Here is a 12,940-nt window from a genome sequence, read left to right as displayed (position 1 = left end):
CGCTTGTCGGGTAGGCGCGCTGCCGATGATGAGGATAGGTCGGCGATCGTCTGATCCGAGCTCCAAACTCCGCCTGGGCTGGCTTRCACAACCTTGATTCGCTGCGGAGAACGTGGAGTTGGACAAAGGCTTGAACTGAGGGGACTTGCCGGGAGGCAAAATGGACTTCGAGACTTGGTCGTATCGATGACCACACGACACTACCGAGTCCTTTGGTGAGGCTTCAAATTGACTTGCGTTGATGAATGCGTAATGTTGAGACGAGGTGCACATGTCAGAAAGACTCTCGCAAGCTTCATTGACCGCCCGAGAATCAGGATCCCAGGCTTGTATTCACGACGCGAGAAACTACGAGGCATATATGCCCTATCGAAGGTGGAAAACAAACACGCTATGCATTCGTCAGGAGGTCCCGTTCTCATGATCGTATCCCAGGTACTCCGCAATGCATCCATCCCAACCTCTTCGTCCGGAACATCCGGACTTCCCACGTGCAGCCATGAGGTAGTTGCGCAACCCAAGTGCTCAGCCCCATAGCGCCATGTTAATCTCATCACACCTCGGGCTCTCATTCTATGAGTCCTCCCGATGGTCCACAAGCCATTCCATGACACTCTCATAACACAAAACATACTGCCGTAAACTCTGAACCATGCTGATGCGTTGATGACGAAAGTCTTCCACGACCTTCTCAACCAGATCCAGGTCATCGCGTTGCATCCAAGCCCCGTCTTTTGAATCATCACTGACAGAGGACCTCGTTGCGAAGAAGTTGTCTTCTTCAACGCGCGAAGGCGATTTGTCAATTTCCATTGCATAAGGCAGATGCGACTTACGCGCCTTGCGTTGTTGCTTCAGCATGTCAATGACGGAGTCCACGGTACAAAAGGTACCAGTTCGACCACAGCCTGCACTGCAATGGACCAGAATAGGTCGCTGGTATTGTTGATCCGGACCAAAGGCATGTGCCTTGTTCGTCGCTCGCACCACGGCGTCGCACTGCTCTACCAAGCCAAGAAGGTGTGCAGGATGCGCTGGGGCTCCAAAATCAGGCCAGCTGGAGTACTGCAGCTGGGTGATTTCTCGCATGGGCTCGAAGGGGTATCGATCGTGGCTGATGGTAAACTTGCGTACAATTACAAAGGGCTCCTCGCCACCGTCTTTATCCTTGCCGTCAATCTGTGCAAGCGGTACTTGCGGATTCTGCGACTGTGTCGCCGAACGCTTCCCGGTAGATGGGCGTTTCTGATGCTTGTGAATCCTCGAGGGTTCAATGGACGCTCGCTTCTCCGAAAGAAAGTCCAGATGGAGCGACCCATACTGCTTCGAGTCCCAATAGTTGTGCGCTTTCACTTGAGCCCCTTCCTTCTCCGCCGTGAGCATGACAACTACTCGAACATCCTGCTGCCAAACAACATTCCAGAAATCGTTGAAAGTGGCCGGGATAGGAGCTTGCGTGGAGATGTACCGCTTGTTGCTCCACGCGGCTTTGATGTGACTGGCGTTGAAGTAGTCGCAACCATGGTTTGGCACGCCCTGAAGTCTCACCCTTGAATGCTCAAAAGGCCAAATGTTGTTGTATCTGTTCTTGTTGCCCTTTTCAAAACCTGCAATTTGGATCGCGTCGTGCGATTCCTGCTTTGGCGTCCCGAACGAGACTGTCCCGGAGAGAGCTTCCTCCATTCGTTTCTTCTCTCTCCACTCAATCTGTTCGAACTTATTAGAAACACGTTGTCCTTGGTCGTGATCGTTCGAAGCCTGTTTGAGCCATTCCGGAAATTCGTTCTCGGCCGACTTGGTCGCTTTTGATGGATGCTTAATCGGCATCAGACCGACTCCTCCTATGAGATCCATGTTTTGCCGAATGTTCCCAAAAAATGGATTGGCGGGTTGGTCTGTCATAGGCATCGGGCAGCCTCCAATGACAGGGGCTATCTCTGGACCGTCACCATCGACTGACATCGGCTGAGCATCCATCCCGCTTTCCACAAAAGAGGGAAAGCGAGCGGCGAATTCCTTGATTCCACCGCGTATGATATAGAGTGAGCCTTCGTAGCCTTCACCACGGAACTTCTTGATGGTGTTCAAGCAGATGGTGGCATCCTTGAGAAGCGCAGAGCTTGCATCGTAGACAACAATGTGGCTGCTGCTTTTCCATCTCTCAAACTTTGCGCGCTGATCGTCATCTTTGAAGGTGTCGGCCAGCTTTTGGACGTTGAACGATGGTCTTTTCAAGAGCGTGGTAGGAATGCACAGATTGAGCGCACCGGTGATATGTGACATGGCATACTGCGTTGACACTCTCAAATCAAGTAGCAGCACCTGCTCAGGCTTCGACTCTAGAAGATTGATGACGTGTTGTGGTGTCGCTAGAATTTGGGCGTCAGTATCGCCCAAGTTGGGGAGAGTTTCAGCTCGAGGTTTGGCGGCGCTGTTATTGTATGCCCCACTTGCAGCGTCTAGTGGAAGCTTGTAACGTGGTTGAATATCCGGTAGCGACATATCCTTTCGACTAGTCCAGTCTCCCTGAGCGCTGTCGTATGTCGGAGGCGATCCCCTACGTTTACTCTGTGAGGCACCGGGCGACAAGACTCTCTTAGGAGACCGTGACGAGTCGGTAGCGGAAGATCCCATGTCATTGCGATGGTTCGACAAGGAAGTCGTTGAGGCGGAGTCTATTGGCGCGGATTTCTGTTTCAACAGTTGAGGGGTTGTTGTGCGGCCAGCGGCTGGTCTGGGACTCGGCATGCTCATGTTGAAGTTGTTAAGGCCACCCAGGTTGAACGCCTTGCCTTCTGACTGCCGGCGAAAGGCATCAAAGTCGGGATTCTGATCGAGAGGAACGACACTGGGCGACATTGCGGCTGCTGATCGAATGGTAGATGACGGAGGACTCCAGTTCGCTTTCGTGTGGTGGTTTGGCGAATTGCTCATAAATGAGCTGCCGTCGCTTTGGAAGCCAAAGTAATTCGGACTAGGTGTCTGCGGAGCGTTGGAACGTCGGGGCGAACTTGCCAGGCGCGGCGAGAGGAAGGGCGGCATGGCGGGGGTAGTAGAGGCCGCAGGTGTTGTTGTGGATGGGCGCGCCTTGGAGTGATATCGCGGGGAGTTGACCGCCTCGGCCATGTCTGCGAGGTGGCGGTCGTGTCTCGACTAAGGTACCTTACACCGTTGACTCGGCGGAGTCCCTCTAAATGGGGAGTGTGTACATTGTTGGCATCGCTGGTGGTGAGTGGGCGGCGCTTCCGATGACGTGTGTTGGGGCGATTATATTTGTGGAAGAAGTGGTGTCGAGGGGCAAAATGGATGTAGAATCGGTGGCTGCGTGAAACGTGTGTGAGCAAGTGCGGACAGTCCTCGCCAACGAAGTCCCTGAGGATCCTTCCTTGGTGATCGCTTCCTGCTCGCGTGAGTGACGTAGGTACTTGCTTGGACAGGGCGGTCCGAATCAGATTGAGTTTTGGAACAAAGGGAACCACTTCATCATTGATCAGTTGACACGCTGAGTACGACACAATCTTGTACAAGACATCAGCAGCTTTCTTTCCATCAGTGCTTCACGCGAACAGACTTTGGGAGTCTCGCAGACTTGGACAGCTTCCGGAGTTATCACGACAGCAGTTGGCTGATGTACGCAGATCATGGGCAGTTCTAGACTTCATCACTCACCCAGCCGAGATCTCGGCGCTGCGTCTTGGACCCTGAGGCACGTGGCAACTGCCAGCAATAGCAGACCCAAACAAGTATCAAAGAGTACGTGAGTGTTGGTTCATGTAATCAGTGTAGATTATTTGCAAGCAGCGCTTACAGCCCGACTCAGCTTATGTGGTTGCGTTCCGGGCTCCTTTTATTTATCCACAATCTCATCATGCATGCCGGGTCTGCATCTGCGGGCATCTGCAGATCTAAAAAGGGACCGTCGGCTGCAGGGACGAAACCCTCGACTCTCGCGCCGGAACCGGTAAATGCGATGTCTTTCACGTGTCGCTTGTCATGGAGCGAACATATAGCTAAAGTATACATGCCAGCAAACATGCTAAGGGATATCACCGCTGTTTGTATCCGCATCCAGCCCAGACCAGAGGCGGCATTGAATGCAAAGGGGTCGTTGCATTGTTGTCTATAAATGTGCATCATCAATCGTCGTCAATGCATCAACGCTATCATTACGTCGGGACAGGTCATCTGCAAATCCACATGTCAGCATCTAGTTCGATCGTAGAATCGTGAAAATGCGTAGCTGGATACTGGTGTACACTCAGTAGGAAGGTGGGTCGTTCATCGAAAAGGTGAATACCTCTTCTATGTCTCGTCTTGAAACTATTGTAATGGCATCATAATACACAAGGGCAAGGAGTGGTGCAGGCGGAACGTCTTACCTGTCCTGATGATTTCCATTGGTGAGCCGCCGACGCACAGCATGCGCTGCGATAGTCTCGACAGCCCGAAGAAGGGGCCCTCTATGAGAAGGGAGCCGAGCTTCTGGGTGTGAGATGTCTTTTACTTCCAAGGGAGCCACGACTTCTTTTGCTCTTCAAGCTCAGGTTCACTAGCGACTTCACTGGGCGAGGAGGGTTTAACTTTAGGCTTAAGTTCAAACACCCAAGTGGTTCCCAAGTGGAAGCGTCTTTCTGTTACGACTTCCAGGCCCGTTCGTCGGGCAGCATCCTCAACCAGAGCACCAATGTCCCTGTTGAACCAGCATCCATGGATCTCGGCGTGCTTCTCAGCAGAGTTGTCCAAGATGTTGTTGAGCCAGGCTCTATAGCTCCGTCCATGCTCCAAAAGGAGGATACGAGAGTCCGGGTTGTCGGTGTCAAGATACTGAACCATGTTCTCGAGAAGCTCGACAGGAGAGGGCGTACTACAGAGACCCATTGTCTGTATGACTGTATCGTACTTTTTTGGGGTGGGAGAAGTAGGAGCCAGAGGCATTGTCCCCAGAGCCGAAGCGGGCAGGAAGCGCACAACCAGGTTCGGATTGAGCTTGTTCTGTTTCTTTCGCATGAGAATGTCCCACTTCTTCTTGCAGACATCCACCATCTGCGGACTTAGGTCCACAAAAGTGAGGCTGTCGACTTGACCTTTCTTCCAGATGTCGTAGTAACTCAGGTTCCTGCCCGTCCCGCAGCTCACTTCAAGCACATGGCCAGTGCATTGCTGAGCGAGAGACTTTCGCATGCGGTTGACGCCCATGAGCATTTCAGAGAAACCCACTTCGCCATCAAAGTCACCTGCCGTGGTGTCATAGACGCCTGACACATCTTTCTGCTGATCCAGTATGGCCACAGAAGGATTTGTGCTGGGTTTCAAGGCGGCGACGACCAGCGCGCCGGAGTAGAACACAAGAGCTGCGGCGWACGCACCTGATACTAGTGCATACGTGAAGGGAATGCCAGTCCGAGCGGCCGGCGCGGTCTTCGCAGCTTGTCGTGATGGTGGTGGTGGTGGTGCGCGTCCAGCAGCGGTGCGGGTCGCTGCGGAGCGAAGAGGGAGTTTCGAGACGGTCACAGCCGTCGAGAAGCTGCCGACTACATGGCGTAGGAGGACACTTTGCTGCATCGGCTGCAACGCGATGGTGGATGAAATCTGGTTGGATGGAAAGAATCTTCTTGATGAGATCCACCCTTGTCTCTCGATGGAGCTAGATGATGGCCTCGCGGCGAGACATCGGCGTCGGCATACCACCGCCTACGGACATTCTCACAAGTATTGATTGGCACGGGACAAAATTGCCTCCTAAGGATTATTACTGCATGCTAGTAGCATCTCATTGTAGGTCCATTTCTTCTGCTCTCTGTAGTCCARCCGAATCATACACTTACCGTGGAGCCTGAACGATGCCCGCTTCCACTCCTTCTTCAGTAATCATCGTTGGCTCGGGCGTTTTTGGCCTGGGAACGGCATATGAGCTTGCACAAAGATGGAAAAACACAAAAATCACCGTTCTTGAGAGAGTGGCGTTTCCTGCCGCAGATGGCGCCTCGATTGATAGTTCTCGTGAGTACCATCAATGCTTTCAGACACGAACCTGACTGACAGCCTCTCAAGGTATCATTCGTGCCGACTACGCAGACTTAGCATATGCCAAACTGATGGTACAGGCGATGCCAGCATGGAGAGGCGAGTTTGGGCAAGAAGGTCGCTACACGCAAAGTGGTCTTGCTCTGGTTAGCGATCAACATGACGGAGCCAGCGCTCAAGAATTCCTAGCAGAGGCGCTGGCAAATGTGACCAAAACTCTCGGGCTCAAAGTTGGCAAGAAAGAAGAGGGTGGAGAAGTGACCATCTTTGAAAAGGCCAGAGGTACCATTCCCGTCATCAGCGACCGCCTTGCTGACATGAAGGGTTACGTCAACTGGACGTCTGGCTGGGCTCACGCGGAAGACGGAGTCAAGTTCATGAGGAAGAAGGTTGAGGCCTTGAACAGAGTCGAGTTCAGAACAGCCGAAGTCAGGCGCCTCCTCTTCAGAGACTCCGTCGTGGAGGGTGTCGAGTTGGCAAATGGCTCTAGCATGACTGCAGACCTCACAATTCTCGCCACAGGCGCATGGACGCCGAAACTTATTGACCTCCGTGGAATCGCCTCCGCAACCGGCCAGGTATTGGCTTATGTCGACATCAGCGAGGAAGAAGAAAAGCGGTTCAGCCAGCCAGGCCAGCCAGTAATACTATGCGAGGGTGATGGCATGTTCATCATACCGCCTCGTGATCGGGTCTTGAAAGTTGCAAGGCACGGGTACGGCTACTCAAATCCTACCACAATTCCGCATCCCGAGAAGCCCAACGAAACCATCACTGTCAGCTTACCTCGTACGAAGCTGGACGATCCAAATATGCAGATCCCACCAGAAGGCGACAAAGCTTGCCGAGACTTCCTTCAGAAAGCCATACCAGAGATGGGTGCCAGACCATTTACACAAACACGATTGTGTTGGTATACAGACACGCCTACCGGAGACTGGCTCATCACTTACCACCCTAAATACAAGGGTTTGTTCGTCGCGACAGGCGGGTCAGGGCATGGATATAAGTTCCTGCCAATCATTGGAGAAAGGATCGTGGATGTGCTCGAGGGCGTCGACAGAGATGACTTAGGCCAGGAGTTGAGGCAAAGGTGGGCATGGCCAAAGCAGAGGCTCGAAGCAGATCACGTTTGGACGAATGACTGGAGAGGCGAGGGTGAGAAGGGAATGATTTTGGATGAGGAGTATGCGAAGAAGCCGACTGATGGTGTGAAGTCGAAGCTGTAATAACACCCGTCGATGACATCCTGCTTTCCCCTGCTCTGGGATGCTATCACGACGGGGAGGTGGGACTATCACCTCATTATCTCCATCCATCACCTACTAGATCTGTACCGCATACTATGGCGGTCACGTACTGCAAACATCATGATTGAATCCAGCGAGTTGACGTAAATAGACATGTTTCGCGTTGGACGGAGACGATGAGAGAGGTAGATGTACTGGACTGTTCGAATGGAACATAGCATTGGTGCACTACCCTAGCCATTCCGTCCTCATTCGCGTCTTCTTTTGCTTTCATCGGTCAACGAAATCGTTACCAATGCTCAAATTGTCTGCTATCGTCAGTCTTCCGTGACCCGTTTGTCGGGCTCGTAATGCGCGCAGTCCTCGGCTCCTAGCCAGGACAGGCACAGTCTTCTTCTAAAGTGCACTCGTTCGCAGTCGAGTCGTGTAAAAAGGGGAGGGGCCAAAATACCCTCCTTGTTAGAACGCCAAAAACACCTCGCCATGCCATGTCAAAATAAAAAGTGAGCCAAAAGAAGTGTCCATGCGATCCTCGACTCTACTACGCCCCTGGCTCAAGGGACACTGATGCAGAGCAGGTGTGAGGTCTTGGGATGATGGACTTTTGAGATCGGCATCTGACCTCTGTCGAAGCTTGTTGGTACAGGCCGGCCGTGATGATATACTGTTACAGGATGCCTTGGGGTGTCTAGGTCTTGCGGAAGTCCGAAAGGACGGGGTAGATGAGCTCGAAGGCCTGGTAGATCTCCTCACGGACTTTGGCACCGGTGAGGACTATCTTGCCAGAYACGAAGATGAGAAGCACAATCTTCGGCTTCATCATTCTGTAGATGAGACCGGGGAAGAGTTCGGGCTTCACCATGTTAGCTCACAGGACTCCATTGCAGTGAAGACACGGCAGCCTTACCTCGTAGCTAGAGAACATGTGATGACGGCTAGCAAGACCCTCAAGACGGATGGGGAACTTGATGTCGCAACTGCCCACGATGTTCTGGATTTTGAAGTCCGTAAACTTCGCGTTGAAGCCAAGCTTCTGGATGATGCGAGCATACTTGCGCGAGGCGAGTTTGCTGTCATCTTCAGACTTGGCACCAGTCACAACCATCTTGCCGGAAGCGAAGATGAGTGCGGTGGTCTTGGGCTCTCGAATGCGCATGATGACGGCCGCGAAACGCTTCGGGTTGTACTCGGCGTTTCGGGCGTGCAGGGCAATGGTCTTGAGATCGAGGCGGCAGTCCAAGTTCACCGYTGCGAYAATGTTCTGCAGTGTGGGAACGATACCTGGAGGAACAACGTTAGCGTGGCGCCCATCGAACGCTTTCCCGTGGCGCAAGAAGCGTACCCGACACCCCAGTCCCGGCTTGTCCTGGAGTAGCAGCTGGAGTTGCGGGAGTCACCCCATTGCTCGCGGGTTGCACGGCATTCCCTCCTTGCTGTTGACCATTCATCCCATTCTTGGGTGCCTGTTGCGACTCGTTCGGTGGTGTCAAGTGGCCTTGCGCGCCGGGGAAAGAGAGCGACGCAGGCGCAGAGAACTGCTTGGCCTCGGCGGCATTCTGCGGGTGGGAGATGTAGACCTGATCCATGATGGCGGTGGACAGGCAMACGTGCGACACGCTCGAGCTTAGGCGCAGGTGACGTCTAAGCTGGCGSGCGAGTGATGGATGAGCTCGGTGTGATGTTCCGGCGACCCTCTCGGTGATGCGCGTGCGACGGTGGTGGTGAGGTGGACGAGCGACCTAACGGTGGGTATGATGGCGGATCGGCGCACAGACTCAGCAGAAGAGCTACCGAAAGCGTCTGCTGTGATGTTGTGCTTGACGTGCGAGCAAGTGAGGTCGCGGTTGTGATGAAGTGATGAATGGATGAGTAGACGGAAGACGCTTCCTTCTCTCGGTGGTGTTGGATGTTGGTGTTGAAGGTGCAGCCGAACTTTTATAGTGAGCTTTGCTCGTCGACAACACGTGACCGTCGCAAAAGTCAGTCMAAATATCCACTGAAGCCGTGCYGACGTCCAAGCGAATCCGCGAAAAAATTAGAGAGTGGTAAGTCTGTCGCTCTCGTGACAGAGATGGTATTCAATTGCTTCTACGGAAGGTGGGCGTGCGGCGCTGGGAAGGGATCGTCGGATATCGGCCAAAAGTCACGAATTTTGCAATCGACGGGCACGGCTTTACTTATACTTGACCGCCTGGAGCACGGGCCAGGTTTCAGGAGGTCCTCACTTTTTTTCCATGACGATTCCGGGCTGGCCGCCCTGGCAACGACCACCAATTCATTCACTTATCAGCTTACCCACCTTCCTCGTGAGAGATACAACATCACTTGCTGGTAACTTATACGTCTGCCAACAACATACGACTCACAAAAATGTCTGCCGTCCAGACTCAGGACCCTCCGACGTTGCAAAGCCGTTTGCGGCCGGCGTGACTCACACGTTTGCGTTCCGCTACGTTATGGCCACCTTTCCCTTCGGCATCTCTCCAGGCTACCAGATAACAGCTAAACGGTCACGACAAGCACCAGCATGACCGTTGGAGTACTCCTCGCCATATGGCTGGGACTTGCAGCTCGCGACTCCGTGCCAGAGAGGCGGTGCGAATATGGTGCATGACAGATGACAACCGACGCGGCGTTTGCGGCCTCTCTTGTCCGTTTCGCGTCTGCCTCGGAGTCCTACGAGGCTGCGACGCCCATGGGTCGTGACACAGGACGAGTTTGCAGTTTCACAGTCAGCGCATCCCTTTCTACGGAAAATCAAGACCACAGCGCCCCGCAACGAGTATACGTATACTGTAAGTTAGATGGCGATGCAGTGCGATGCGATGCACGATGAGATGGCGCAATGCGCATTGCGAAGCCGGAGAGGTCGGCTCTTCACATGCTGGTGGCTTTAATCGCGACACCTCATTCGTCGGATGTCAAACCAGCCCAGCGGGACCGGTCAATCGCAAGCTTTTCGTAATACCCATCTATGATCTATCTAGCAAGAAGAAAAACTTGCCTCCATCGTGATTGTGGCAAGGCATCGATTCGCTTGGATGGACGCGCGCGCGAATTTCTTCGGCGCAAGCTCGCCACAGGTGGCCCGGCTTCGGGCTCGTTGGATGGAAGCTTCCAGCCAACGTGATGCTCTAGTACAGCTCTACCACATTCAGCGCCTGGAAGACATGAGTCGACCGGCTGACAATACAAGTCTTGCGGGGACATGCCGAAGACATTCATGGTAAGAAATGCTACGGCAAGTTTCTCGTGTGTAAGAACAAGTTTTTATCGAATTCGTCGTCCGTTACAACTCATGATTCATGCCCGTCATACAAGGCTCCTTATAGCGCAAAAATTCATCCAACCAGACCAGTACTCCGTCGATTTAAAAGAAAGCAGCAAGTGTCCCATGAATGAAGGGAAATCACTCGCAAAAGTAGGACGGGATGGGACAACGTTGATCGTCTCGAGTTGATCTATCCGACGACGTTGATCCGACAACGTTGATCACAAGATCTTAATTTGGGACGTTAGTTGTCGGCGAGTTGACAACAAGGACGATGTCGTGGGGAGTGCCGCATAATCAGCAATGACTTGACGACGTCCTGCCGTGCAAAAGTGACACACACCGGCGTATTGATTGCGGCCGGAAAGACACCTCCAGGCTCTACTTACCAAATGTTATACATCGCGATCACAGCAACTTACCGCGGACATCGGACGGACACTGGGAGACAACTTGCTCTGGAGCGAACTTCTTCCGTGGGTCACTGGTGGTGTAGCCAACATTCCTTGTAGGACTTTTCATTCTTGTAGCGTTTCTCATCAAGCATAACTAAATTCACAATTCATCCTCTGACCAAAGGTCGTATGCCGAACACATGTTGTCTCCAGCACATCTAGTAGTCCAAACCACCCTCGTTGACGCCAGCAACCTCCTGTGCAGCACCATCCTTCCTCGAAACGATCCCACACACAACATGACCAAGTATCCACCTCAACGCTTCTGATACATCTCCTCCAACACAACAAACACCTCCTGCGCCATCTTCTGAAAGACCCCGCGATGCTGCTCTGGGCATGAAGAGAAGCGGTCCGGATGCCAGCGAAGTCTCTCCTTCTTCACGTCGAGGTTCGAGGTCCTTCGGAATGCGTCCTCGATGCTGTGACTGCATGCGCGAAGACTTCGAGGGACGTTCGTACATCGTGTATTGCCGCATCGGCGTGTGGGGGGCTGTGGGAAGATCTGCATCTTCGAGTAGTCGGCAAAGAGCAGTTCCGTGGTGGCACGCCATTGTGCGATGGTCTGCTCTGGCTTCGGCTTGGCTCTCTCCTGCTCGGCCTTCGCCTTCCTCTCCTGCTCGGCCTTCTGCTTCTCCCGCACGGCCTTTTTCTTCTCCCTCTCCTGCTCAGCTTTCTTCTTCTCCTGCTCAGCTTTCTTCTCCTGCTCAGCCTGCTCTTTCGCGAGCTTCTCCAGAACTGCGCGGATTCTTGCCTGCTCTTCGGCGAGATGTGCCTCGCGTTGAGCTTCTTCGGCCTTTTGCTTGGCCTTTTCAGCCTCCGCCTTTTCTTCTTCTCGACGCTTCGTCTCTGCCTGCTGTCGAGCGAGTCTGTCGGCGATCTTCTGGCGCGTCTTGTCTGCCTGCTTCCGAGCGATTCTGCCCCTCGCTTTCRCCGCCCACTTCTCCTCATGCTTCAAATTGAGATTGGCGAACATGTCGACCATGTCCGCTTGAGCTTTGGGACGATCTCCTCCCATTCTGCTTCGCTCGGTCTCTTCGTTCTCCGGCTTTGTTTCAGCCTTCTGCCGCAATTCATCCTCCTTGCGCTGTGCCTCCTCCCTGCTTCTCTTCTTCTCTGCCTCAACTATTTCAGCCTCCTTGCGCTGTGCCTCCTCTTTTTCTCTCTTCTTCTCTGCCTCAACTATAGTTTCCGCTTCGACTGTTCTTTTCGCGAGAGAAAGCAGCGAGTGTTGTAAGCCAACGCTGCGGATTCTGGTCTCTTGGGCCTTGATATGCGCTTCGAAAAATTGCCCACGTAGCAACATCAACACTGGCGCATTCTCATTTGTATCAGAAACTTCAAACAAATCATCAATCTGATTCTTGAGCTCATTAACTCTGGATTCCTGGCCGCTTAGAGTTGCGCGCGCTTCCTCGAGCTTCTGCTTGGCCTTCGACTCGTTTTGTCGAGCAACCTCGAGCTTTCTCCAGATATGCCTATACGGATCTGCTTCACGCGCAGGCGGAGACGGTGGCTGTGATCCTGGAAGGGGATCTTCGCAGAACGCCTTTGATATGGCCTCCTGAAGGGCATGCATTTTCTTAGCAATTCGCCATTCCGCGGTTGCTGTGGTCGGAAGTTCGTGATCACGCCATGACGAGTCTCTCTTCAAGCGCGCAGCATTGAGCTCAATCGTGCTGTGGTGAATAGCAGTCAAGTTGGCTTTGGCCCTCTCCGCATTCTGTCGAGTCCACTCGTAGATGCGGTTCTGCTCCGCAACCTCATTCTCCGTGACCGCATGAGTGGTCCGCTTCTGCTCCAGGTGCTCAAGGATACATAGAGCAGAATCAACCGCGCGCCATGCTTTGTTCACATGAGCTTGCGCTTTAGCGATTGGGTCCGACATGCTGCTGGCTAGTGGTGCCAAACCCGAGTGTAGCTCTGGAGTTTCTCACGGC

At 53.3% G+C, this 12,940-nt stretch overlaps 6 protein-coding genes; 2 read left to right on the top strand and 4 right to left on the bottom strand.

The window, feature by feature from the left end:
* Positions 1 to 573: 573 nt before the first annotated feature.
* On the bottom strand, positions 574 to 3,126 carry RCC_01622 (related to tyrosine-protein phosphatase non-receptor type 12; the record flags this gene model as incomplete). Its single annotated transcript, XM_023766916.1, has 1 exon — positions 574 to 3,126. One exon carries the CDS (start codon positions 3,124 to 3,126, stop codon positions 574 to 576), a length of 2,553 nt encoding a protein of 850 aa, XP_023622684.1.
* A 515-nt stretch (positions 3,127 to 3,641) lies between these two features.
* Positions 3,642 to 3,909, top strand: RCC_01621 (uncharacterized protein; the record flags this gene model as incomplete). XM_023766915.1 has 2 exons in its annotated part: positions 3,642 to 3,753; positions 3,821 to 3,909. 2 exons carry the CDS (start codon positions 3,642 to 3,644, stop codon positions 3,907 to 3,909), a joined length of 201 nt encoding a protein of 66 aa, XP_023622683.1.
* Positions 3,910 to 4,500: 591 nt separating this feature from the next.
* On the bottom strand, positions 4,501 to 5,562 carry RCC_01620 (related to ubiquinone/menaquinone biosynthesis-related protein; the record flags this gene model as incomplete). Its single annotated transcript, XM_023766914.1, has 1 exon — positions 4,501 to 5,562. One exon carries the CDS (start codon positions 5,560 to 5,562, stop codon positions 4,501 to 4,503), a length of 1,062 nt encoding a protein of 353 aa, XP_023622682.1.
* A 278-nt stretch (positions 5,563 to 5,840) lies between these two features.
* Positions 5,841 to 7,253, top strand: RCC_01619 (related to fructosyl amino acid oxidasesarcosine oxidase; the record flags this gene model as incomplete). XM_023766913.1 has 2 exons in its annotated part: positions 5,841 to 6,000; positions 6,052 to 7,253. 2 exons carry the CDS (start codon positions 5,841 to 5,843, stop codon positions 7,251 to 7,253), a joined length of 1,362 nt encoding a protein of 453 aa, XP_023622681.1.
* A 709-nt stretch (positions 7,254 to 7,962) lies between these two features.
* RCC_01618 (probable TATA-box binding protein) lies at positions 7,963 to 8,860 on the bottom strand (the record flags this gene model as incomplete). XM_023766912.1 has 3 exons in its annotated part: positions 7,963 to 8,127; positions 8,182 to 8,555; positions 8,617 to 8,860. The coding sequence occupies 3 exons, from the start codon at positions 8,858 to 8,860 to the stop codon at positions 7,963 to 7,965; spliced, it is 783 nt and encodes a 260-aa protein (XP_023622680.1).
* A 2,396-nt stretch (positions 8,861 to 11,256) lies between these two features.
* RCC_01617 (uncharacterized protein) lies at positions 11,257 to 12,888 on the bottom strand (the record flags this gene model as incomplete). The annotated part of the gene is made up of 1 exon (XM_023766911.1): positions 11,257 to 12,888. The coding sequence occupies one exon, from the start codon at positions 12,886 to 12,888 to the stop codon at positions 11,257 to 11,259; it is 1,632 nt and encodes a 543-aa protein (XP_023622679.1).
* Between the last annotated feature and the right edge of the window lie 52 nt (positions 12,889 to 12,940).

Source organism: Ramularia collo-cygni (genome assembly GCF_900074925.1).
Source record: "Ramularia collo-cygni strain URUG2 genome assembly, contig: RCC_scaffold02, whole genome shotgun sequence".
Taxonomy (NCBI): domain Eukaryota; kingdom Fungi; phylum Ascomycota; class Dothideomycetes; order Mycosphaerellales; family Mycosphaerellaceae; genus Ramularia; species Ramularia collo-cygni.
Note: the sequence above shows the minus strand (reverse complement) of the source record. Positions and strands in the feature narration are given on the sequence as shown.